Genomic DNA, 26,981 nt, shown 5'->3' with positions numbered 1-26,981 from the left:
CAAGCTATGGATAGTTCCCCCACCACCACCCTGATATTTACAAATGAAATGTGACAAGCTAAACTGTTAACATACTTATGGAAATGACCAGAATACAATTTGCTTAATGGCTTTGTTGCGGCCATTCCAGTTAAAGCCAGTGGAAGGAGCGAAAGCTTCGTCCTGGATATGTCTGCTGTTGCCTTGGCTACCTCTAACTGAAACTGCACAGATTCCTAAGACTCTAGTCCTGTGGTCTAAATCACTGAGCCTCTTGGGCTTGCCGATCAGAAGGTCAGCGGTTTGAATCCCCACGATGGGGTGAGCTCCCATTGCTCTGTCCCAGCTCCTGCCAACCTAGCAGTTCAAAAGCATGCCAGTGCAAGTAGATAAATAGGTACCACTGTGGCGGGAAGGTAAACAGCATTTCCGTGAGCTCTGGTTTCTGTCACGGTATTCCGTTGCACCAGAAGCAGCTTAGTCATGCTGGCCACGTGACCTGGAAAGCTGTCTGTGGACAAACGCTGGCTCCCTCAGCCTGAAAGCAAGATGAGCACCACAACCCCTTAGTCGCCTTTGACTGGATTTAACCTATGCATACTATCTTAAGTAGACTCCTGCTTCCTCCTAGGGATGTTCCTCTCAGGCTCTCCTTTTCCTGTTCCTGAGTTCGGGTCTCTACATTTGCCTAGCAGCCAAAAGATCAGAGCAGCAAACGATGATCTGACATCTAGCTGGAGGGAGACACTGTGGCAACCACCTCAGTGCCAAAAAAGGCTAATAATAATAATAATAATAATAATTCATTTATATGTCGCCCATCTGACTGGGTTGCCCCAGCCACTCTGGGCGACTTCTAACAAATTTAAACATCGAACTATTCCCCTTCCCTCTGTTTTTCCTTTCAAAAAGTTGCCACAGGAAGAATATATTTCTCTGTCGTTGTTGTTCTGTTCCTCCATAGGGTACCGGGAAGGATTTCTCTGGAAGAGGGGCCGTGACAACGGGCAGTTCTTGAGCAGGAAATTCGTGCTTTCAGAACGGGAAGGTGCCCTGAAGTATTACAACAAAAATGACGTAAGAGAACGGGGGTTGGTTCCAAGGGGCTGGTCCTTTTTTTCAGTTTTGAATAGCTAGCAGGTCACGTAATGGGGCCACGAGGCTCCCGTTGCTGCTTCTTTTTTTGAAATCTTTTTTATTGGTTTTACAAATACAAAGTATAAATAAACACAAACTAGTAAAAACGTGTCTGTATAAGGAGATTCTCCGAATCTCAAGACTTCCCCTCATCCCCTTCATGGGGTCTCATTTTAAACATCTACAACTGCATCTTCATCCATACTCCAGTTTTTATATCAAACCATATTGTCCACAATAAGTTTTACACTACAAGTGAGTCAAAATTCTGCTCTTGTTTCCATCTGCTTACAATGGTCTCCTGTTATTATTTTTTATGAAAAAATTATTGGATTATACATATTTATCATATTGCAACGCATCAGATCATCAAACTCAACAAGATACATTTTCCCAGTCCCCTCTCCCCAACTTCCCTCAACTTCCTCTTCTGGTCCTCCCCCCATAATAACTCCCCCTGCTTTCAAATATCTTCATATGGTATCTCTATATTTATTGCATACAGTGGTCTCCTAATTAACTTATAATCCCGCCCCCCTCTTTTATAACCTCTTGGTTTCTGAGTTTTCCAGTCAGCTTTGCCATCTCGGCATAGTTCATCAGATTGGTTTGCCACTCCTCTCTGGTAGGGATGAGACTCCTGATGCTTATTCGCCAACACCTTGCTACTTCATTTTTATCCCTTATGTAGCACCATTAGGGGCTGTGCCATTGTACGGAACACGCCAAGGAAGGTCTCAGCCCCAAGGAACTTCCAATCTAAAATCCGACATGGGGAAGCAGCAGTGAAAGGCAGGGGGGAGGAACCTTCCTTGGACCGAGGGCCAGACCCCCACCTGGTCCACCTTCTGGGGTACATGTGCTGGTGATGGGAGGGGCGAGAGGCAAAAGTGTGCAGGGGAGGGGAACTTGTCACTGCAGGAAGAGGAGACACCCATGCCTCTTCACCAGCCTGACTCAACTCTGCCTCTTGGCCCCGCTCCTCTCCTGCTCCTGCCTCTGTTTCTGGACTGCTCTCTGCCACACTCTCCCAGCTCACTAAGCCCTGTCACCCTTTCTGACACCTCCTTCTCCCAGCCTGCTCCCTCTTCTCCCTCTGACCAATCACCATTGTCCCACCACCACTGCCCAGACTCTGAGTCTTCTTCCCTTGGTGCTTCCCCAGCTGGTTCCTCCCGCCACTCCTCTGTGCCCAACCAGTCTGTGACGCTTGTGGACTTCCTGGAAAAGCAGGGACAGATCCACAGCATGCATTGAAACACATCCAGCACACATTTGAAGCACACAGCTCCCCTCCAGGAATCCTGGAAACTGTAGCTTGCTGAGAATTGGATCTCTGTGAGGGTGAAACTACAGTTCCCATGATGCTGGACTAGGTATGCCTTGGGTCTAATCCAGCAGGGTCTCCTACCTGGGCTTGGTCATGGGTGTAGTTGCACAGGCTGGGTGAGTCAAGTCTTGTTTCTGGCCCTTCTGACTTCCACATGGGTTCACCCACAAGTTTGTTCTGCCCAAGGGCCTCCTGGAATCTGGAGTCATCATCACTACCAAGAATCAGAATGCAACTTCTCCAAAAAGCCCATCATTAAGAAAGCCACATGTTGGCCATGCCCTGGAAAATGGAGGAGTGGTTGCACCAGGGAAAGGGGGTTCCATAGTGTTCCATAGTTCCATAGTGATGTTGCAAGCTGTTCTCTTTTTCCAGGAAGTTAGTTTTAGATACAATCACCTTTTCTGCCCCTTTTTCCAGGGCATTTCCAGGCTGCACTATTGCACCCACCTACTTAGGAGTAAGCCCCATTGAAATCAGTGCTGTTTGCTTTCAAGTAGACATGATTTGGATTATTTTGTCAAAGGGGATTTCCCAGTGAGTGGGCTAAGATGTTGCTGCTCTTTCTTTCATATGGGGCTGAAGCCGTCTTGACCCTTGGGGAAGTGAGAGGCCACAGCACTCGATCATGAACCACTGCTATCTATCTGGGTGTGGAAGATGGGTGGATTCCCCCTCCCCCCGGCTATTTCAAAAGACTGGTCATGGTGTTGATCTCATCCATCATAATAAAGGGAACTGTTCCGTGTAGATAGATAAATAAAACTTGATTCGCATTAGCCAATGGCCATAGCAACAGTAAAACATTATAGTATACGCAGAAAAGGAAATTTGATATAAAAGCACAATTAAAAGTTCCATATTGGTGAATCCTATTTCATTTAACTGATTGTTGGCCTAGCCTACTTATTTGCATTTTTTAATTGACCTAGGCATTTGAGCTGGTGCCCCAGGCTGCACTCGTGTCATACATCTAACACATACATCACTTCCCCCAAAGAATCCTGGGAACTGTAGTTAGCTAAAGGTGCTGGGAACTGTAATTCTGAGGGGTAAACTACAGTTCCCAGGATTCTTTAGGTGGAAGTCATATATTCTAAATGTATTCCATGTATGCAACCACAGGCCAAATATCTGGGAAACTCCCAGGGAAAAGGACCATAGATCACTGATAAGTATTGTATGCGTTTTGCATGTAGAAGATTCAACTTGTGGCATCTCCAGCGAAGCAGAACAGAGTTTCAGATTATATTGAGTGTTTTTCAATAGAATAATAGAATGCATTGCAGGGGGTTGGACCTTCAAACTCTACAATTCTGTGATTTTACATCTTTACCACTGTACATTATCAAGCTAATTTTGGGGGGGGGGGCAGAGCACTTTTTTGCACATTTCTATGGGGTGTATGTGTGTGGCCGGGCCCCCTTTGCCCTTCCTGGAGCTACTGGATCAAGGCTGCACTCTCAGTAAAAGTGCTCTTTTGTTTTGAACGCCTGTGTTTTGCAGAGCATGCTTGCTGCCTTCGCCTTGGCTTCTTATTGCTCTTGGTTTCCTTTCTCTTCCGACCCTCCCAGGCAAAAGAACCCAAAGCAATCATGAAGATTGAGCACCTGAACGCCACTTTCCAGCCTGCCAAAATCGGGAACCCGCACGGGCTGCAAATCACGTACTTGAAAGACAACAGCACAAGGAACATCTTTGTTTACCATGAAGATGGCAAGGTGGGAGCTCGGAAGTAAGAAAGGAGGCTTCTGTAAGAGCTGCCTTGCACGTGTCATAAGGAAAGGGCAGTGGAGAGCACCCATGGGTGGGACTTGCACATTCCCCATATTTCTTGGTTTTTGTGCAAACAAAGAAACTACGGCATCTCTCCCAGCTTTGTACCATCTGGGCAGAGAAGAAATAATTATATTGTGATGGCAATGACAATGACAATTTCTTACCTGCTTTTTAATGACCAGGATAAATAGGTGCATCTTCAGCATATGATTTCAATCTAATGAAGGTCCCAGATGTACCTCTATCAGACAAAAGTCCTGAATTTTAGGGGCTGTTGCAGAGGAGGCCCTCTCTCTGGCTGCCTCTCCTTGAATTTCTGAGGGTGCGGGACCTACCAAGAGGGCCATCCATTCTGTAGATCTTAAGATATTGAATGGAGATCTACTGGAGCTGTCCAGCATCTGACAGTGGAGATTAGGCAGCAGACTATAGGTTTCAAGAAAGTGGATGTAGAGGGCAGAAAAAGGTTTGAAATCTTCAGGACCTTGGAGAGCTCCTAGGCAAGTTAGATGTTGCCTTGACAGGAGTTGTATGGCATGATGTGTGGAGGAACAAAGAAGCTGCTTTAATACCAGCTCAGACTGTTTGCCCATCTGCAGACAAAGCAGATGCTCTTCTGTTGAGTCATGGACCTTCCTTGCCATCATGTTGACTACCAGAAGCATCAAATATCGCTCAATGTGTTTTTGTGTCGCACCTGTTCTGTTGCAAGTGCAAAATACCAGATGCATTGTGAGACCAAAATATACATAGGAGGCTTAGTTTGGTTAGAATCGAGTAAACACTTCCAGAGTTAATGCTAAATACATTACTTCTGGTAAATGAGCCACCATAGCCGGTAGAGGGCCGTGAAGATTTGTTTCCAGGGCTTTCTGCTACCCATGTACTATCTGAAACCCAAGGGGTGTATTGGTTGCCAGATGTTAAATATATTGGCATTATTTTTAGCTCTCCTAACCCACTAATAACCCTGAAGAGCTGCTGCCAGCCAGTGTAGACAGTACTGAACTAGATGGACCATTGGTCTGAGTTGGTATAAGGCAACCTCCTCTATCCCTTTGTGGGGCTGATGGGAGTTGGAGTTCAACATCTGGAAAGGGCCACAAGTCCCCCAGCACTGCCGTACTAATGGCTCTGGATAGGCTGTCTAGGAGGAGAAGGATTCTGCTCTGGGTTAGCTGGAGTCAGGAGATGCCACCTGATCACAAATGGTTTGAGATCCACCTTGCCAGTCCTCAGTTCCTTTTATTTTCTTCTTGCGGTTTTCAGATGCAGATAGGTCGATAGATATTTGAACCAGCCATTGCAATGTGCATATATGCAACTAAGCAGATCAGATTCCCACACTAAATTAGTGATACGGCTTAAAGCTCAGAGAGCATTACTGCGGCCCCTACTTTAGTGCCTGTCGCTAGGAATATGTCCGCTAGGAATAGTTAGTCCATGCTGTCACCAGCATACCTTGATCTGCAAGGAGAAAAGTCGCATCGCCGTCATCAGCTGAGTTCCCTGGGTGAGGTAATATTAATAAAGGTGATTAACTCCTTAGTCAGATCTCTTTGCAAAGAGCTCCACAGCAGTGTCCAAAGCAATGCTCCAGCATTACCATCCCCGTGTGTGGACAGATGCTGTTTGTTTTGAGGCAGTTGTCCTTTCACTGACTTGCAGAAAATGTGCATATGCTGCTTTATCGGGGTGAATAATTGGAAGAGAGGTATCATAGTGAGGAATGCTGTGACTGGTCCATCTGCTGCACAGCTGCTAACTATTGATGGGCAATGTCAAGGGCCCCTCCTGCTCTCCCTTCTTAAGGTCATAGAATCAGTGAATCATAGAATTCGTTTTGAATCCTAGATTTCTAGACCTGTGGAGTTGGAAAGCGACCTTGAGGAATATCCAACCCAACCCCCCACAATGCAGGAATATGCAGCTGTCCCGTACAGGGATTGAACCTGCAGCCTTGGTGTTGTCAGCACTGTGCTCTAACCAACAAAGCTATCCTTTTATTCAGGGCCATCTTACCCATAGGCTCTAGGGGTGTGGGGCACTCAGATGCTGGGCTCTCAGGGGCGCCGGGCCGAGAGTCCAGGGCCCGAGAGTTGAGTCCGGGAAAGAGCCCGCATGTCGGTCAGAGAGCCACAGCAGGCTCTTCTGCTGTGGGCGGCTCTGCACGGTGACTTCGGGGGCAACTGAGCAGCGAGATACTGAGGTGGCTGGTCAGCTCCGCCCTCCTGCATGCCTGGGACTGGGCAACCGGGGGTGGGGTGCCGGGCGGATCTTTGCACCCCGGCACCGCATATGCTTAAGACAGCCCTGCTTTTATTTACACTGAACTTGAACCAGACAGCACTTAAATGATGCCTTCAAACAGAGGGCTACCCTGTGTAAAGCTGTTTGCTTTTCTGGATTTGACATCTCCCAGTGACTTGCAAAGTTCACCTTCTATGGTCAGATGAGCTTTATTATTATTATTATTAGAGATAAACCTGTGGTCCAGTAAGGTAGAAGAAGCAAGCAAGGCAGCGTTAGGTTTCCCCATTTTTGCACCCCATTTTTTGACAGGGCTGGCAAGCCTTGATCGGCTCTGATCCCTGCGAAAGCATACAAGGGTGAACTTAATTTATTAAACCTTGGGGACACAGCACTGCTGACCTGCCTCTGCCTGCCCTTTCTCTGTCATCAGGGCACCTCTTCGTAGCTGAAGCACCCTCTGCAGGCTGTCTCCCAGCCTTGCAGCAAATCTCAGCAGCAAGCTCTGGCCAGCAGGAGATTTCTTTAAATGCTGCTGCATTGATAATATACTGTGAAAGGTTGTTGCTGCCATTATGCTTGTGGGTTTGCCTTCGAAATGAAATCCTCAAAGGTGGTGATCAAAAGGCTGTAGGTTTGCTAATGCAGTCAAACCTTGATTCCCGAATGGCTTAGTTGCCGAGCAAATCGGCTCCCAAACGCCGCAAACCCAGAAGTAAGTGTTCTGGTCTGTGAACGTTTTTTGGAAGCTGAACGTCCAACGCGGCTTTCCACTTGAGTGCAGAAAGCTCCTGCAGCCATTTGGAAGCCACGCCTTGGTTTTCAAATGTTTTTGGGAGTTGAATGCACTCCCGGAACGGATTAAGTTCGAGAACCAAGGTACCACTGGAATATAATAACAGATTTCTAAGAATTATCATTTTATGTTATTTGCATTCTCAGATATCCTTTTTCATTGCCCATTCATGAGGATTTGTGCTCCTGAGGGAATGGGGGCAATGATATGTGTTCCCGTTTTCAGTACCGTTTATGAGTGTAAAGATTTTGCGGCAGATGTACTGTTTTGTTTCCATTCGGTGCCTGTCCTGTAGCTCCCTGCTGAAATCCTGTAACTTTTGACATCGCAAATAATCCAGGGGTGTTGTTTTCATTGCACTGTAGTGCAAGAGTGACTCTAGAGCCCTATCTCGACTATAGGTCTTTGCAGTGGACTCCAGGAATTGTAGCTCTGTAAGGAAAATAGAGGGCCTCCTCTCAGCACCCTTAACTAGCTACAGTTCCCAGGATCATTTGGGAGAAGCCATGGCTGTTTAAAGTGAAACGACTCTGCTTTAAATGGAAAGCACCCAGACTTTCCTTGACCGGGAGTACGGTGACAAGTTCAAATGTGGGCAAAGGAGGGTGACTGAGATGATCAAGAGTCTGGAAACTGAGTCTTTTGAGGAACGGTTGAGGGAATTGGGGACTAAGAGAGGACATGATAGCCATCTTCAAATATCTGTCACGTGGAAGATGGAGCAAGCTTGATTTCTCTTGCTCTGGAGGGTAAGATTCAAAGCAGTGGGTTCAAGTTATAAGAAAGGAGATTTCGGCTAAACATTAGGAAGAACTTTCAGACGATAAGAGCTGCTTGACAGAGGAACGAATGACCTCAGAAAGTGGTGTGTTCTCCTTTTTTGGAGGTTTTTAAACAGAGGTTAGACAGACATCTGTTGGGGGTTCCTTAGCTGTGATTCTTGCATTGTTGGGGGTTAGACTAGGTGATCCTCGAGTCCCCTTCGAACTCCACAATTCTATGATGGGATTGGACTCTGTTATTACTAGAGTTCTGTTTTTAATCTCTGTTTTTATTACACACACACTCCGTTCGTATTTTTATGTGTTGCTTAGAGATTTTAAAGGTTTAGAAATTATTATAAAACATATGTATTAGTAATAGATAAAATACACGAGGCAGCTTACAAAAATATCAGTGAAATGCAAAATGATTAACCTCCCCGCCCCGCAAGAAATTTTGCCTGAAAGCCATCTAGCTTAGGCAGGTCCCCATTATGCCAGACATTTGCAGCGTACAGGAGTTGGGAAATGGATTTTGCGTTGAAAACCCTTAAGGCTGCTGGAACATATTTGCCGCCCTTTGGGAAAAAGAATCTGAGTATGGCTAGCTTTGTGATCTCCACCTTTTGAAGGGAGGTTTGCCAGTGGTGCTTCCAAGATCCTGTATGATGGAATTTGAGCCCTAGATAACTGAAGTATTTAATCTGTTCAAGGTTATGGCCATCCAGCACCCATTTAGACCAGGAGAAGTTTCTTTCGAATACTAAAATTTTAGATTTTTCATAATTAATGGATAAACCATTTCCAGAACGGTAATCAGAAAACTTCCTCAGCAGATATTTCAAACCCGGTCTGGAACGTGAGATGATGGCCGCGTCATTCGCATATAACAACAAGGGGCTCCTTCTCAATGCAAGCAATGAGTTGCCACGGAATAGGTGATTCCTAAGCTTATTAAGGACTGAGCCCCAGCAAACACAGTGGGACTTTGAAAGAAGCACGTGTAAGAATCGTGGTGAAGACCCGAATGCTACAAAAGCCTGCAGAAGTAACCACCAGCAAATTTAAATTGCATTTGAATTCAGATCAAATCAGAGTTGACCTGAGGCTGGTGCAGTATCTATGGGCGTGCCCCATTGCTATCACTTCTGCCTCTTTCCCCTCAAATGCTGTTTTCTTCCTCCTCCCAGGAAATGGTGGACTGGTTCAACGCCATTCGCGCCGCTCGATTCCATTACTTACAAGTCGCATTCCCTGGAGCGAGCGACCTTGATGTGAGTTCCTCTTTCTCTCTTGCCTTTTCTCTTTCTTTCTCCATTGCTTGATGTGTTGCTGTCAGTGCCTGGGGAGAGTCCCATCAATGCCGTTCTGCACAAGGGGTGACCCACAATGCACCACTAGCTGCGTATTAGGAGCAGCATTCAACTTGTACAACGATTTATTTTCCCCTCCCTCTCCTTTCCCCATGCACTCCTCGTGTCCCCTAAATCTCTTCTGGGGTTTTTCTCCCAATCCCTGTAGAGCCGATTTGGGTAGCCTATTTGCATAACCGGAAGTCCTTGTGGCTGAGAGATCTATTTAGTTGAATATTTCCATGTATTGCAGAAACAACAGAAGCAAATGGTCTCGCTGGCAGGATTTAAATAAACATTTACAATTTTATTTACAGAGAACAAGAAGTACAACAATGTGATAACATCATATTGTAATAATAATAATAATAATAATAATATTTTTTTATTTATACCCCAGCCAAGACTGGGCTCAGGGCGGCTAATAGAAGTACAGTAAAAAGTACAGTAAAAACATTAAAAACAAAGCAAAACAAACAAATAAACAGTTGATTAAAATATAAGTTAGAATTCAGTTTAAAATGCAACTTAAAATGCAGCCTCGTTTTAGTGGTAGCCTATAGATCAAAGCCATAAGGGGAGAAAACATGAAATATTCACCGGGGCCAACTATCCATGCTGGTCCTACATGGGCCAGCAAAAAGAGCTGAGGGAAAATTTATATACAAAATCCCATATAAGGGGTTCCATAAAAAATATATATATATATGAGAGGGGGGGGGATGTATCAGCTGACGTAATAAACCAGAAATGGTAGTTGAGGGAAGTCAACAGAGAGGGGGCAAATTGGAAAATGTATGTTTAGCAGTGATATTGGACACTTGTTTTGAGGGGAAAAAAATAATAATATATATATAGATATATTTTTAAAAGAATTATATTTCTCTATAGGCTGCCTGATATCCTGCCTGAAAAACCAAACAGCCCCTGCCAATCAGTGTAGACAATACTGATCTAGATGCTCTGATTCCCCCGGTTCCTAGCTGTTTCTAGTTCAGTGGTCAGGAAGGGGCCATTACATTTCTGAGCACAAATAGAAGTGTTGGTGCTGACCTTTAAAGCCCTAAACGGCCTCGGTCCAGTATACCTGAAGGAGCGTCGCCACTGCCATTGTTCAGCCTGGACACTGAGGTCCAGCTCTAAGGGCCTTCTGGAGGTTCCCTCACTGCAAGAAGTGAGGTTACAGGGAACCAGGCAGAGGACCTTCTCGGTAGTGGCACCCACCCTGTGGAACGCCCTCCCATCAGATGTCAAGGAGATGAGTAATTATATAACATTTAGGAAACAACTGAAGGCAGCCCTGTATAGGGAAGCTTTTTAAGGTTCAATGTTTTGCTGTGTTTTTATATATGCTGGAAGCAGCCCAGAGTGTCTGGGGCAACCCATCCAGATAGATTAGGTACAAATAATTTATTATTATTATTATTATTATTATTATTATTATTATTATTATTATTATTATTATTAGCAGGACTGAATCTCCCAGTCTTTGGAGACGGCAGCCAGAGATGGCTTTTAATCATGCAACTGCACTGCTTAAGTAGTGGGAGAAAAAATGGCATTGTCTTCTCTCTTGCCCTTGGCCAAAAGAAATGGTTGATCAGCATTTTGGCTTGGCTGAATGTCCTCCTTTGGATTATAAAATCATTGCAGTACATTTTGTGCTGATGGGGGTCCTTTGGGGTGACTTGTTCTTCCTCCCGCTCTGAGGCTCTGTTTGTAGCAGAAATCAGGCCCTGTCGTGGATCCCTATAAGTATTTCAAGTACTTATTCACCCCAGTGGCCCAGACGGCTGCCGCCTGGATGGCTTACTGTTTGCACATGTCTGTGATCAGCTGGTTAGAGCGTGGTGCTGAGAATGCCCAGGTTGCAGGTTCGATCCCTGTATGGGGCAGTCACATATTCCTGCATTGCAGGGGGTTGGACTAGATGATCCTCAGGGTCCCTTCCAACTCAATATTCTGTGATTCTATGATTCTATCAGGCTTCATGAGTCAGACTACTGGTGCACCAAACCCAGACGTTCTCCAGCCCTTTTCAGCCTTGCAAACAGGGAGATGCTGTGGACCTGACCTTCAGAGCAGGTGTTCTGTCCCTGAGCTACACTCTCTTTGTGACATTTGGACAAGTGGGGATGTTTCTTTGGCAGGGTTATGATTCAGAAGATTCAGGGCAGGCGAAAGAAAAAAAACCACTTTTCGCACATTGCAGAATTAATTTTATTCATTTATGTCCATTGCTTCCCAATACTCTGCCCTTCGTCCCACCAGAGCCCAAGGCAGCTAACAGCTATCTCAAAAATATGGCCTATGGAACTACCTGCCTCAAGGTACGGTGTTGACCCCTTTGAAGAGGGAGTAGAGAAATTCATGGAGAAGCCTTGAATGGCTAGAGAATAGCTAAATAGGAGCTTGTGGATCAGAAGAACAATGTCTCTCGATGCCAGGGTGTTATGTACTGAGTTGAATAGGATCCAAAATGCAGTAGTCCGATTGGTCCTAGAACAATAGGATTCAGAATGCAGCAGTCTTATTGGTCCACAGGAGCCACCCAATCCAGCTCCAGGTGGAAGTGAATCCGTGACCTGATTGGCCTACAGGTGAATGCCGGAATTAGCCAATCAGGTGGGGCCCATTGTGTAAATAATGTATATAAAGCAGACATTCTGGGGGAACTTCCACTCCTCCTCACTGCCATGAGCTGAATAAAGAGCATGAAATCCACTCTCGACTCCGAGTATATTTCACAGGGTGTTGTTGCTTTTTAATGGGATGCAGAGAGGGAGAGAGCTGCTGCCTTTCTGCACAGGGACGGGGAACTTGTAGATTTCCAGATGCTTGCTAGACTGCAACAACAACCTATATCCTGCTCATGGAGGCAAACATGCAACCAATTAGAACAGAAACCAATTCAGTCTAAATGCAGGATGGGGAAAAGAGCTCTACTTAAAAGGCTTGCTGAAAGAGAAAGGGTTTCAGTAGGCGTTGAAAAGACAGCAGAGAAGATGCCTGTCAAGAAGCAGGGACTCCAAGGGACAGGTTCTCCCTATAAGATGGTATCTGTAAGAAGCCCTTGGTTGGGTAAACAAGGGGTGAGATGATTTTTCAGGAAGCCTGATCTCAAGCTGTTTATTTTTTTATACACCAAAACCAGTACCTTGAACTGAGGCCAATAGTTAATCAGAATAATTAGAATCATAGAAATAAGCACAAATATACATACTTACAAAACAGATGTTAAAGGGTTCCTGTATACAGGCAGACAGACCCACACCAGAACTGTAAAGTTGGAAGGGACCCCCAGTGACATCTAGTCCAACCCCTTGCAATGCAGTAAGGTAAAGGTACCCCTGCCAATACGGGCCAGTCTTGCCAGACTCTAGGGTTGTGAGCTCATCTCACTCTATAGGCCGGGAGCCAGCGCTGTCCGCAGAGACTTCCGGGTCACGTGGCCAGCGTGACAAGCTGCATCTGGCGAGCCAGCGCAGCACACGGAAACACCGTTTACCTTCCCGCTGGTAAGCAGTCCCTATTTATCTACTTGCACTTAGGGGTGCTTTTGAACTGCTAGGTTGGCAGGCGCTGGGACCGAACGACAGGAGCTCACCCCGTTGCGGGGATTCGAACCGCCGACCTTCTGATCGGCAAGCCCTAGGCACTGAGGTTTTACCCACAGCGCCACCCGCGTCCTGCAATGCAGTAATCACAGCTAAATAAATCACAAATTGTTGCTGAAATATGGAGAAGTGAATTTAAGATTGGAAAAATGAGAGACAGAGACAACTGGAATTGCCAGACCCCTGATTCTGTGACATTTATAAAAATGAGCTTTTGAAACTTCTTGCAACAGACTTTCAGCACTGACAAGTTCACTATAGAAGGGTCTCAATCTAAACGTGAGGGTTTCTTTTAAAGCGGCTATTTTTTATGTGCATTCACCTAAAGAGGGACCTTGAGTTCATGTATCAGCTGAAAGAGATTCTGGCAGCAGAAAGGATTGATCAATCATGTCTCTCCTGATTCTTCAGTTTGAATGATGGATTTGTTAATTCTGGGTGCATTGCAATGGATTGGTACATAGATGAATCTTATGGGCAGTGAATAATGGTGTTTCTGATCATTTGTTTGTTAGCGATAAGTGTTTTGTTGATTAAACCAGCTGCAGATTGATGCAATTGCTGCTGAAAGCTGTATCTCCTTTTTTTCTGGATTGCTTTGACCTAACCAACTATTGGAGCATTGCCTTAAAATTTACAAAGTTCAGTTTTCAATGCTCAAGTCCCTTATTCAAAGGAACCATGCGTTTCAGTGCATGACCTGTTCTTCCTTTAAATCTGACATCCAGTGAAATATACTCGGAGTTGAGTGTGGATTTCATGCTCTTTATTCAGCTCATAGTAGTGAGGAATGGAAGTTCCCCCGAAATGTCTGCTTTATATACATTATTTACACAATGGGCCCCACGTGATTAGCTAATTCTGGGATTCTCCTGTAGGCCAATCAGGTTGTGGATTCACTTCCACCTGGAGTTGGATTGGGTAGCTCTTGCGGACCAATCAGGCTGCGGCATTCTGGATCCTATTGTTCTAGGACCAATCAGACTGCTGCATTCTGAATCCTATTGTTCTAGGACCACTCAGACTGCTGCATTCTGAATCCTATTGTTCTAGGACCAATCAGACTGCTGCATTCTGAATCCCATTGTTCTAGGACCAATCAGACTGCTGCATTCTGAATCCAATTGTTCTAGGACCAATCAGACTGCTGCAGTCTGAATCCTATTGTTCTAGGACCAATCAGACTGCTGCATTCTGAATCCTATTGTTCTAGGACCAATCAGACTGCTGCAGTCTGAATCCTATTGTTCTAGGACCAATCAGGCTGCCGCAATTTGGATCCTATTCAACTCAGTACATAACATCCAGGCAGGTGGGTGAAGTTAGCTAAAAATACCCCCATGGGCCAAAAGGTGAGGCTTCAGTGAGGAGCTGCACACAAGTGGTTCCCCACTAAGACTTTATAAAAACGACAACATCCATTTCCCGTATTGAAAATGCTCTTTGTTTCAGTGATTTGTGCTCTCCTTCTTGATTTAAGTGCTCCCTTTTGCATTTCAAGGTCCCCAGAGCTCCCAGATCTTCACCAGTGTTTTGGCATCTCATTTGCTTGCAATAGTTTTGCCTGAGAATGCACTCTGTTTAGCTATGTCTAGGGGCAATTTGTTCTCTCTGTTGTGCTTTTGGGAATGCACTGTAAATGTTCAAGCACTGTCAGGGGCCGGGGGGGAACTGTGGTAATGACTGAAGCCCCCTGATTTTTCCAGTTCTTTCTACTCAGAAGTAAGTCCTACTGAGTTGAGTAGGAATGATTCCCAGCTACATGCATACAGCATAAGTGGGGGAACATTTTCAGTTTGTGGCTGACATTCCTCTATGGGCACATTCCAGCAGTGTTGGGGCACGAGGCAGAGCAATGGAAGCACCTCTCAGCTTTGCATATTGGGCTGCATTCCGGCCTTGCAAAAAGCAAGAAGTTTTGACACAGCTCTCTGTCCACCCAGGAAAGCAAGAGGCATTGCCACAGTTCAAGGAGGCATTCCAAAAGGGCTGGAGGAGGGGGCGGAGCTGGGCTTGGAAGGGGCCTGGCCTAGGAGAGTGTGGAGCCAAGGGCCAGAGAGAAAGGACTGCAGGGCCACATTGGATCCCTGGGCTCTGAGGATTCTCACCTGCAGGGTTGCAGCCTATATCTTTGGGGGAATCAAACCCTTGATGAGTGCAGAGCAACGGATGGGAAGACCATGTGGGAATTGTGTGCCAGCTGTCGGACTGTGTCGTGTCTGCTAAGTCTCATCTGACTTCTGTTTTCCCCTAGAAGCTCTGACTAAAATGGTCAACCAAATCTATACTGAGTCCATTAACACCCAAGTTTTTCCTCATGCATTATTTTTTTTTTACCCACTATCTACTACCTGCAGTATCACTGTCCCTTATTTCTCTAGCTGGTGCCAAAGCTTTCTAGGAACTACTTGAAGGAAGGATACATGGAAAAGACTGGGCCAAAGGTAGGGGGCATGTTATGTTTTCTGTCTATGCTAAAAGAAAGAATATTCTTATTTGTGCTGTTGAGAAACTTTGGGGTGGGTTCAAGTGTTTTATCAATGTTCTGCCTCACGTTACCTGCCAACCATGATGCTTCTGACTTACTATTTTATATTTATTTATTATTGCAATCACATCCCACTTGTCCTCTTGAGAAGCTCAAGGAAGCTCAAGGAAGTCCTCTTGAGAAGCTCCTCCTCTCCATTTTATCCTCACAACAACCCTGTGAGGGACATTAGGCAGAGGGACAGTGACTGTTTCAGGGTCATCCAGGGAGGTTTCTGGCTGAGGAGTTGAGACTTGGTTTCCCAGGTCCTAGTCGGACACTCGCAAAACTGCACTGCGTATCTTGTGCACCAGTGCTCTGTGCTCAAGCCCTATATATAGCCATGTTTTCCACATTGCACCGTCTACTACGCACTATGTTGTAAACTGGAAATAGGCGGCTTAAAAATCCGCATCATGTTTGCATTTTATGGCTGGAAGCCACGGCATCACATCAGATCTAAAATGAAGCGGCCGTCACATCCAAAGATAAATAAATCTTTGGGGTGTTTCTCCATGAGCTAGAAAGCTGACATATACCAGTATACTTCATAGTACAAGCAAATTCCGGAGGCCATGATGTGAAACCCCAAAATGGCTACGATATTTTTACACTAGCTAGACAGCTGAAACCTCGTAATAGTTCGCCCCGTAATAGCAGGGCAAAGCAGCAGCTGTTTGGGGCTGACCGACTCAAGAAGCTCTGGATGGGGTCAGTCATAAACAGTGCCTTAAATTGGCCTAGATTTGGGGTGTGTTTGGGGGCTTGAAGCACCTAACCCAAAAAAGCTTTGCACCCCAAATTCTGCTTAAAGAAAAGCTGAATTATGCAACACAGCCACCATTGGTCAAATGGAGCTGCTTTGCATACAATCTTTTATTTTTGCATTATTTATTACATTTATATACCATATTTTGTCCTCCAAGGCACTCAAAGTGGCATCCATTGCTTCCTGCAAAGAATTATGGGCGCTGTATAACAGATTTTGTGCCAGGAAGGGAAGTCACTATGCCGCCTGCACTCACATCATAAACCTAGCTGTCTAGGCCCCAGATGATCAAATCGCCCACTATCGGGAGTATCTCCATCCCTTGAGGATGACAGAACAACTCCTCGTTCCCCAGGGAAATGGGGCCCTTTCTAAGGGATAATTTCCCTCAGAGTGACGCCATCTTTCCTGGAGACCCTCCTTCTCCATAACAGCAGGGAGCTGTCACCATGTAGTGGGACGCAGATATCGTGTCCCTAAAGGCTTCACCCACCAACGTCTCAGCCTCTTTCATCTTCTCCAGGTCAGCCATCTTGGCCTCAAGGGAACTAACTCATTCCCTGGGGCGTAAGAGCTCATTGCGCCAGCCATACACCCATTACGTCTGCCTGACTGGCAGATACGTTGTGACATTCTGTGCAACACACTAGATAGCCCTGCATATCTGTGTTTATAGTTTATTTGAAAGCTTGGGATTTGTTCAGTCACTAAGGTGAGGGGCAAAGCAGTCTTCCTTAGTCTCCATGCCTTGCTGTCCAACTCCCTCAACTCACATTGGACCATGGCGCTCTGTCACTGGAGCCAAGAGGCCTCACACAGCCCCTCTCAACTGACATCTCAACATTATGAAAGTCCCAGAAGCTCAGAAGTCTTGATCTGGCTGTATTTGGGTTAATTTTTGTTTTTGTTAATTTTCAAACTTGTATATTCTGCATAGCTAGGGAGTGCCCTGAGTAAGCAGAAAGCACTATCTTGTTTTTGAGAGGCGCCATTTTTCTCTTCCAAACTGGTGGGTACTTAACCCTCCAAGATTGGATCCCAAGCTGGGATGAAGAGTCTCAGAAAGGTGCCCTTATCAAGTGTATACCTTGAACCTGGTGATTATCTCCAGACGCCACATCCTAGGCAGTATCTTGGGTCATCTGTTCCTAAATCTAGCCTCAAAGGCAAGCACACCAGTCTTGCTCACTATTCACACTTCACCATCTCTATCCTAATTAAGAAGACGTGCAGAGAGATTAATTATTTTCTTGTTGCCTTGAGCCAATAGCATTTTAATCAAGATGTCTCTGTGGCTAACCAATTCATTAGCTGCAAATTAAATAAATCTAGGCTTTTCACCATACTTTAATTGACACTGTCCCTTTGTAGGGGGGAAGAAAGTTGTTCAAGCATAAGTAGCACTGTTGGAAATAATTTGATTTAATTGTCATATCTACATTTTGGCATTTCAACATGCTCTATTCACACCCGAAGAAATAAATTAATTGCCCATAGCTGCCCTCCTAAGCAAACTGATTGGAAATAAGTCCCACGGAATTCCATGTAATACAAATGTTTTCCCCCACTGTTTATTTCCTCTTTCCCACTCTTTAGCAAACTGAAGGCTTCAAGAAGCGGTGGTTCACCATGGATGACAGAAGACTAATGTATTTCAAAGATCCCCTGGTAAGGCCCATGTTTGCTAAGGATCTCAGGCTGGTCCAGGGACTAGCAGCTGCAGAACTTCATGGCAGGATTTCAAAACATTCCACTTTCCCAAAGGATTTTTATCTTTGCTTTCAATGATAATGGTTCTATGCATATTTGTTTTCAAACAGATTTGTTTTCAGTGGTGGCCGTTTCATATATATATTTGTATATTTTTTGATCAAGTAGCTTAAAATGTTCCAAATGAGTGTGTGTGTGGGGGGGGGGAATTAATAAGGGCCAGCAAAGACTAGAGATAAGGTTGGATTCTGTTCAGTTCACATTTTTAAGTCAGTCAACCCGATTTGCACCTCCTTAGTTAATACACATATCAGAGCAGGAGTATCCTTTGAATTTCACTATTCTCTGAATTTTGTGATCCAGTTTGTTTGTTTGTTTGTTTGTTCATTCATTCATTCATTTTTGTCCCACTGGTCCCAGAAATAGGATTGGACAGACTTATGAATGAACATGTGCAAAACTGTCATGGAATTGGAATGAAACTAAATTGATCTATCCAGTTTTGGGGAACTGCAAGTGGGGGGAAATTGTGGTTTGCTCATGTTGCTTATGGGCTTCCTATGGGCATCTGGTTGTCCACTGTGAGAACAGAACAAATCTATTCTGCCTTGGTGAAACCACACCTGGAGTCCTGTGTCCAGTTCTGAGCACCACAATTTCAGAAGCATATTGACAAGCTGAAACATGTGCAGAGGAGGGGGGACTGAAGGACCTGGACCAAAGGCTAAGATGATCAAGGGCCTGGAAACCAAGCCTTTTGAGGAATGGTTGAGGGAGTTGGGTGTGATAAGAGGAGACTGAGAGGAGATAGGATAGCCATCTTCAAATATCTCAAGGGCTGTCACGTGGAAGATGGCGAAAGCTTGCTTTCTGCTGCTCCACATGGTAGGACCTGAATCAATGGATTCAAATGACAAGAAAGCTTATTCCAACTCGACATTCAAAAGAACTTCCTGATAGAATCATAGAATTGGAAGGGACCCTGAGGATCATCTAGCCCAACCCCCTGCAATGCAGCTGTCCCATATGGGGATCAAACCTGCGACCTTGGCGTTATCAGCACCATGCTCTAACCTACTGAGCGAGGTGATGGGAAGAGCTCTTTGAAAGTCTCAGGTTGTGGACTCTTCCTCCTTGGAGGTTTTTAAGCAGAGTTTGGATGACCACCTGTCAGGTTTTCTTTAGCTGCGATTCCTGCATTGCATGAAGTTGGACTAGATGACCCTTGGGATCCCTTCTAACTCCACAGTTCCATGATTTTAAGATGATGGACAAGATGGGCCACTGGCCTGATCCAGTAGGGGTCCTCTTATGTTCTTGCCCTTTCACAGAAAAGCTAGGACACAATTTTATTAGCCTCAAGTTGGAGATGCGCAGATTGATTTGAGATGAATGGGGGAGAAAAAGAAAACTGAGAACAGATGGGCAGTGGAATAAATTACTGTCTGAAGCTGCAACATCTCCCTGCAGTTTTTGTGTGGAGTTGCTTCTGTCAAGGATGCTTGGGATCAGTTGGGATGCTGGAAAAAATGGGAGAGACTTCCTGTTCATTTTGAAATGACTTCCTTGAAAGGTTGGGGTTTTGTTTTTTTTTGTATACAGCTTGGAAACCTCTGTTGAGAAAGGATGGTAGAATTATAGTTTCCAGTTGCCTGAAATAAACCTTAACTTTAACCCTTACCCCCACCCTCCAAAAACCAACTTGCTGCAGAAATCTTTGAAGCCAAGAAGGCAGGGACATTACGTCAGCTGATCTGCGATAATTCTGTTTGTTATCTCATGCACTGCCTTCATCATAGGAGATATATAGCAACAGTACTTTGTCATAAGCCCCGAAGCCATTTTGAACAGGGACAACAGTGTCAGGCCTTTGGAATCTAGGGGACATGGATGAATTTTTGGAAGAAAAAATGCCGGTGCCTCCTTGATCTTCTGAGATCCTATGCTATGTCGCCCGCACAGGATGCCTTCGCCAGAGGGGAGGTTTTTATTGGAAGCAAAGAAAACAGCTACAAGGTCTTGGAAGGGCTCCCGCCCTCCATCCAGGGAAACCACTGGCAACATGGAATCACCATCGTGACTCCAGACAGGAAGTTCCTTTTTGCCTGCGAGACGGAAAGCGACCAGCTGGAGTGGATTGCAGCTTTCCAGAAAGTGATCAGTAGGCCAATGCTGCCGCAGGAATATGCAGGTGAGGTGAGGGGTGGGACGTGACTGGGAATGATGGTGGGTCATCATGGCTCGGTGGCACAGCTTGTGTTTTGAAGATTCGGTTCCCAGCACCCGCTGCTGAAAGGAAGACCTAAGCCCTGTAAGGGAGGAAAAAATGGATTTCCTCATTCACCATTTAGAAGGCAAGAAGGTGGAGAGACAGAGGAATCTCTCTTAGGCCACATTCACACCGTTTAAAGCACTATCATACCACAGGCATGGCTCACCCTAAAGATTTATGGGAGCTGTAGTTTGCTAAGGGTCCTGAGAGTTGTTAGGAGGCCCCTATGCCGCTCCCAGGGCCACAATTCCCAGAATTCCCTAGGAAAAGGGACTGACTGTTAAACCACTCTGGGAATTGAAGCTCTGGGAGTGGAAGACTGGTCTCTTAGCACCCTTAGCAAACTACAATTCCCAGGATCCTTGGGGGGAACTCATGACTGTTTCAAGTGGTATGCTCCTGCCTTAAATGTGCAGCGGAGATGAGATTTTTGAATGTATGCCCAGGAATTAAATCAGTTGACTGACTTTTCATCAATCAAGCTATTAATTAATTAATTGATTCACTCTGCGTAGGGAATAAAACAAAGAAGTATACAGTACTTCCTTTGTTTTAACATATACATCATATTTTAAAAGATGCACTTTGTTCTGTACTTTTTGGAGAGTGATTCCTGTGTAGTTTTTACTCTGCCTGCTGGTCTGATTTTTTTTTATTTTTTAAGTTAACCCTCTTTGTTAAGTTTCTATGGAATCTATCTATCTATCTATCTATCTATCTATCTGATGTTCCCTCCAAATCTATTATGTACCTGCCATCTGTGGTTTTTTATTAGTAGTTTTGTAATCAATTATAACATTTAAATCAATCAACTGGCTGAACTTTAAGACCCTGGGTTGCATCCTGTTTTGTACAGAGAGCAGACCTACTGGAATTAAAAGACACAACTAATTTGGGTTCATTAAGTCCAATAGGTCTGCTGTGAGGAGAACTTACATTGGATGCAACCTAATGGTTGCATCTGGACTTAATGGTCAGGCGTGGTTTAGCCACTGACCACTTAAGATTGCAGCTATCCTTTACATGTCAGTGTTTTAATGCTGTTGTTTCCCCCCTCCTCACAGTGGAAGCCCATTTCAAGCATAAACCATAGTAGTATCATGCTGGACAGAACCAAGGAAGGAGAATCTGTTTACAACCCAATAACATTGTTTGTTCCTTGCAATGTGAGCGACAACATATTCAGCGAATCACGTCGGACTAGCAAGGTGGGAGGTGCTATAACAGGGGCCTCTGGGCCAGCGACAACAGTGTTGTGGGGCCAAAGCAGACACTTTTTTTTAATACATATGAAAAGTTGCATTTCCTAAGCTGGAGGTGATGATGCGTTTCTTAACATCTCAGGCTGTCTGAAGCACTTCCCTTGGGGACATTGTCCTTGAACATGTGACATTTGGCAAGAGGCTCACTGCAGGAGATTTGGGAAAATACCTGCACAGTCCACTCCCTCCTTAAGCAGCAATGTTGCCCAAACACTTTCTTAAAGGGTCTAAACATCTCCAGCGACCAAGGATGTCTTTTTCAAAGGATGGCAGCTGTTTGCTTGACATATACCGAGAAAACACCCAGGAAAGGGTGTCCTTCGTTATGCTTAAACCGACTAGGAAGAATCATCACGAAGCCCAAAGCATTGTGCGCGATGCTGACATTTCAGCAAAAGACAACTGTCAACGATCCTGCGAAGCGTCACTTCATACAACTGTTTGATGAAACGTTTATGCACATTGGTCTGTGGTTCGCCTATCGCCTTGTGATGCTATAGGTCTAAGCAGCAGGTCCACCTCTGCTGGACGAGATGGCTTTGGTCATGGCGTGTGGCAGCGGCGGCTCATGAGAGAGAAGGCAGAGGAAGTGGTGCTCCCCCCCCCCAGCGTGCTTGTCATGAGAGGGTGAGGCGCTGGCAGTGAGGTCACCACCAGTCTGAAGCTCCTTTGATAGTGAGCGCACCACCACTCAGATGCCACTGCCTCTGTCCCTCCTCACTCTCTGAGCAACCACTGGTGTTTAGGCATTCAAGAGAGCATTCGAGAGCATTCTAATGGAAGATGGTTATTCCAAGCCATGCAGTCCGGTGTGGTTCTGGGCTGAGGTAGGCCGAGTTAAAAAGTCCCTTCCCTAATTTCACCCCCCCACACAATACGCAAAGAGGGTGCAGAGTTTACCTGTCGTGGCAATTGTGCTTGCAGCTCCAAGTGTGTGTCTTTTTCTTTGCTCTTTTTGACCTACTGGGCTTCAGCGCGATGACCGAAAATCTAGTCCCTGTTCTGATGACGATTCCATTTGTTGACATGATCTTGTGATGAAGCCATTTTGGAGTGAGGGCGATGGTTCCTGACCTCACTTTTGATGGACTCCTGGGAGTGCAACTGATAATGCTGGCACCATCACAAGAAAAGTGGTGGATGCCGTGGAAAAGGTAGAGAAAGCCTTTCATATATGAAACTTTTCACACACTCCTCCTCAGCTCCAACAAAACTGGTCCACCAGAGAGGCTCTTTAGAATCTGTTTTGCTACCTCTCTGAGATTATTGATGTAGGCCAAAAAATGTGGCTACGTATATTTAATTTTTACTTGGGAAGCCACAGATTGAGCAGGCCCAGGCTGAAGCGTGGTAATCAGACCTACCTTTCCTTTCTGAGCCCAGAGAGTGTTGTGACTTTCTTCCGATTTTCATTAACAAAGGGAGCCATTCGTTGTAAAAATTAACAGGAAAACTTCTTCCACATAAGCTCATTGTTAACATCATGGGATTCTCAGCTGCACTCTTGCTACTGAGCTGAAATATATCCAGTCCTTTGGAAGTATGTCCGCATACACACTTTATTCCCGAAAATGGTTGAATGGCTTTGTGTGACTGGTGTGGTTTTGAGATAAAAATTAGTATGTGGGAAACTGGGCACAAATCGGCAAGCTAAGCACTTTTAAGGCTGCAATCCTGTGCGCTGCTTGGGAATGGGATTATCTCAGTGGGCAGAACACCTGTAGTGCATGCAGAAGGTCTCAGGTTCAATCCCCACAATTAGGGCTGGGAAAAACTCTTACCTGAAACTCTGGAGAGCCATTGCCGGTCAGTGAAGCCAATACTGAGTGAGGTACCTTTGGTCTAACTTGCTATAAGCCAGCTTCCTATCAGTGCAGTGGGATTTTCTGGGATTGGCCTGCATCACCCATTTGTTTCAATGAGGGTTAAGCACATGCTTAAATCTCTCCCACTGGATTCCATAGGTCTTGAAACTGGCTGGGCCGTGCATTGGTATGGCCAGGTGGATATAGCACTTGTCCCCTCCATGGAAGAGAATGGGGAAACCTTGTGTGCACGAGTGTGTGCACAGGGATCTCTGGACAAGGGTGACTTTCAACGTTCCTTCCGTGCTGCTAAATTGTAACTTGAGAAGTGACCTTAACAAGAAAAAAGCACACTGCTCTGAGAAAACGGTGGGGGAATTGAGCCCCGAAACTTCCTGAAGGATGGGGAATCTGTCTGTGATGTTAATAACAGATGGACACTTTGACGAAACAAAGGCTCTTCATATGGCCAATCTGAGACCATTCCAGGCTAAGCAAAAGCCCTTGCAGAAAGTTTCATGTCACACCATAATCCTACAACCTTGGCATTATCAGGAGGTAGACTCGAGTCCCTGAAACTCATGCCACAATAAGATGTGGCACAAAGCAAATATCTATGCTGATTTTGCTGCAACTGACTCCTCCCCCTGTAAATTGATCTGGCTCTAATTATGCACAACTTGTCACATAGCCAGAGTCCTCTGGTGGGGATGTGGAAGCTCATGTGGTGTTCATTCTGAATTCATCCATATTGCAATGATCAGCTGGGCCTATTGAACTTGTGTTGGGGAGGGTTGGGTCCTCTGGTGGGGATGTCTGTCTGTATAGCCCGAACCCCCCACCCAACCCTCCCCAACACAAGTTCAATAGGCCCAGCTGATCATTGCAATATGGATGAATTCAGAATGAACACCACATGAGCTTCCAGAGACAGACTTCCCTTGCTGGATCGGGGTGAAAGTGTGTGACTTGCTCAAGAGTGCATCTCTGCAATCTTATCCCGGGCCAGCCCTACTATTTGACAAAGTGGGCAGCAAAAGCTGGGAGGACACAGCTGGGTGGGTCTCAAGCAGCCTTCCTTGCACCCCACAAACTAGCCTGCTGCCTTCAGGTATGGTGGAGGAAGCTCTCTTTGCTGCCGGTGTTAATTCAATATTCACTTGCCAATCAGTTCAGTTTCCGTACGTGAATAGCGGGGGAGGAACACACCACTGCATCCTTTGTCTCAGGCGGCAAAACGTCTTGGTCTAGCACCGATCTACCCATCCCTGCACTGAAGCTTGTCCCAGTCTTGTACTGGGTTTGTATCCTTTTCACACTGATGAGCAGAATGGAGTTGGTCCTCAGGGCATGACTTGTTTTGGGCCCAGACTCTGCAGTGCCACTGCCTCATTCAGGGAAAGCCAGAAAAATCCCACAGGGTGTCCATTGAAAGGAGCGGCACATGGGCAAGAGAAATGGACAGAACATCCCTGTTGGTTTCCACCGAGGGTTGACTTAACAGCAGCTTGCTGGCGGCTGGGTGGGAGGTGTGGAAGTGAAATGGTTCTGTACCCAAGAGATTCCTATAGATGACTGAAAGGGCCATTTCCCAGGCTCAGCATGCAGCTTCTTTGGGTAGCTGCTGGTGGTCCCACTGTCCCAACCAAAAGCATTGCTGGTGCCTGTTCTGGCTACCACCCACCGCCTTCGGGGAACAAAAAAAAAGCAGCTGGGGTTGGGAACTGCTGTGTTCATTCTGCCCAATGTTCTGCAGTGATTCTACATCAGGGCCATTGTGGGAAATTGCAACAGCAGCATCGGGACCTTGGCGTCTTCTGCTGCTGCCTCTTTCAGGTGCACACTCGCAAGGGCCCTGTGACACAGAAAGGGGGCGCTCTGGAGGGCTTTCTGCTAAGCCCACCCCCCTCTAACCCAAAGCGGGCCCTATAAGCCTCCTCCCCCTCAACAAAACAACCCCAGTTTACACAACAGTGGTAGTATTTATTGTTCCAAAACCCCCCAAACAAACCACTATGCACTGTACAAGTGAAATGCATCGGAAACATGTCAGGAAGCAAAGTTCATATAGATTTGGTGAAAGACCCATTAGCTGCAACGGTTGTCCTGCAGAGGTTGTTGGACTACGCCTCCCATCATGCCTTATCATTCGCCAGGGTGGCTAGGACTGATGGGAGGAAGAGTCCAACAATATCTGGAGGCACTGTGCTGGCTATTTTTGGCCGAGGGCATGAGATCATAGGTCTTTCTTGCTCATTTTTTACCCCTCCTCTGATTCGCCAGAAGCAGCTTGGTCATGCTAGCCACATGACCCGGAAGCTGTCTGCGGACAAACGCCGGCTCCCTCGGCCAGTAAAGCAAGATAAGCGCCGCAACCCCAGAGTCGTTCACGACTGGACTTAATTGCCAGGGGTCCCTTTACCTTCACCTTTAAGTGGCTGTTGCAGAAGTTCATAGATTTTGCTGCTGCCAGATAATCACCCCCAACTAACAAACCTTCGCTGGGACTCTTGAAGTTAGCAAACAAGTTACAATATGGTAAATATTTCTGCCTTACGCTATTATAAGCCACACTCTTATGGTTCTAGCCGTGTTGACCTTTTTATTATAGTAATACTGACAGATTTAGCCAGCCTTCATGCTTTGCCAACATCTGCTTGCTCTATCACTTGGTTGGCGCTTTGTCTCCCCCCTGCTGAATTATATTAATTCTCGCTCCCCCACAGGCTCAACAATAATCTCCACCAATTTCTCAAATTACGCAAGAGAGAGCACACCCACAGCAGTATCAGTGCCACACACAATACAGCCTTGGTTTCCCCCTGAAATGATTGCTCAATCAACTTCAGTAAAAGGGAGAAAGGGTGAAACTATGTTTCAAGTCTCAGAACAGAATGCATTTCTTTCTTAAGTCAGTGTTTGTAAGATAAATGCCCTCTTATCCATTGCATACATATGTTAAGTCGCTGGTTATAAAAAAAAATTTGGTACTAAATGTCATCCATGCCAATAAATTATTATTCTGTCTGATCAATGGAGACAAATGTCTGGTTAAATTTGTGGAGCAAATAAATTGGTGATGCAGGCAACATGATAGTTTTCAAAATATCCAGTATCAAAAGCAGTTTTAAAAGTGAAGACGGCATTATTGCATCTCAGTAAGTTTTATTTATAGCACACAAGAGCAATAAATGCTTGCCCACAAAGGAGCCCAACTCATGCAGAGACGTGACGGCAAACCTCATCCGACCAGGTTATTCTGCACCCAGAGAGACTGGATGATGCCTGATACAGAGACATGTGGCAGCAGAATCGCCTGCCTTGCAGCAGAGGTTAATATACTGCAAATCCAGAGCAGTATATCATGCAGAGGTACATCAGGCAGCCTCCTCAAAAGTAGGCAGCCTCCCTGAAATAGGATGATCCAGTGATGTGAGGGGGAGAGATGCAGCAGAGTGACATTGGCCCATTTTCTCCCTCATGGAGGTTGATTAAAAGGCAGTGAAGCCATAGCCACAGAGATGTACGTACATCAGGCAGGCTCTATAGTTAAGCTGTTTGGTGCTTAACTATTCTTCATAGAACACTAGGCCTCCAGAGGTTGGAAATTCCCAGTACAGAAGATCAGTATGTTG

At 45.6% G+C, this 26,981-nt stretch overlaps 1 protein-coding gene across 1 annotated transcript in view; it reads left to right on the top strand.

The window, feature by feature from the left end:
• Positions 1-22,726, top strand: part of ADAP1 (ArfGAP with dual PH domains 1) — a 68,685-nt gene extending 45,959 nt beyond the window's left edge. Inside the window, exons 5-11 of the mRNA XM_081887894.1 lie at positions 944-1,056; positions 4,021-4,167; positions 9,223-9,306; positions 15,383-15,445; positions 17,894-17,965; positions 19,970-20,198; positions 21,344-22,726. Of these exons, the coding sequence (XP_081744020.1) occupies positions 944-1,056; positions 4,021-4,167; positions 9,223-9,306; positions 15,383-15,445; positions 17,894-17,965; positions 19,970-20,198; positions 21,344-21,372 (737 nt within the window). The 3' untranslated portion in view covers positions 21,373-22,726. The remainder of the gene's footprint in view (positions 1-943; positions 1,057-4,020; positions 4,168-9,222; positions 9,307-15,382; positions 15,446-17,893; positions 17,966-19,969; positions 20,199-21,343) is intronic.
• Positions 22,727-26,981: the final 4,255 nt, after the last annotated feature.

The sequence above is a fragment of the Podarcis melisellensis genome (genome assembly GCF_964234715.1).
Source record: "Podarcis melisellensis genome assembly, chromosome: 14".
Lineage (NCBI taxonomy): Eukaryota > Metazoa > Chordata > Lepidosauria > Squamata > Lacertidae > Podarcis > Podarcis melisellensis.
Note: the sequence above shows the minus strand (reverse complement) of the source record. Positions and strands in the feature narration are given on the sequence as shown.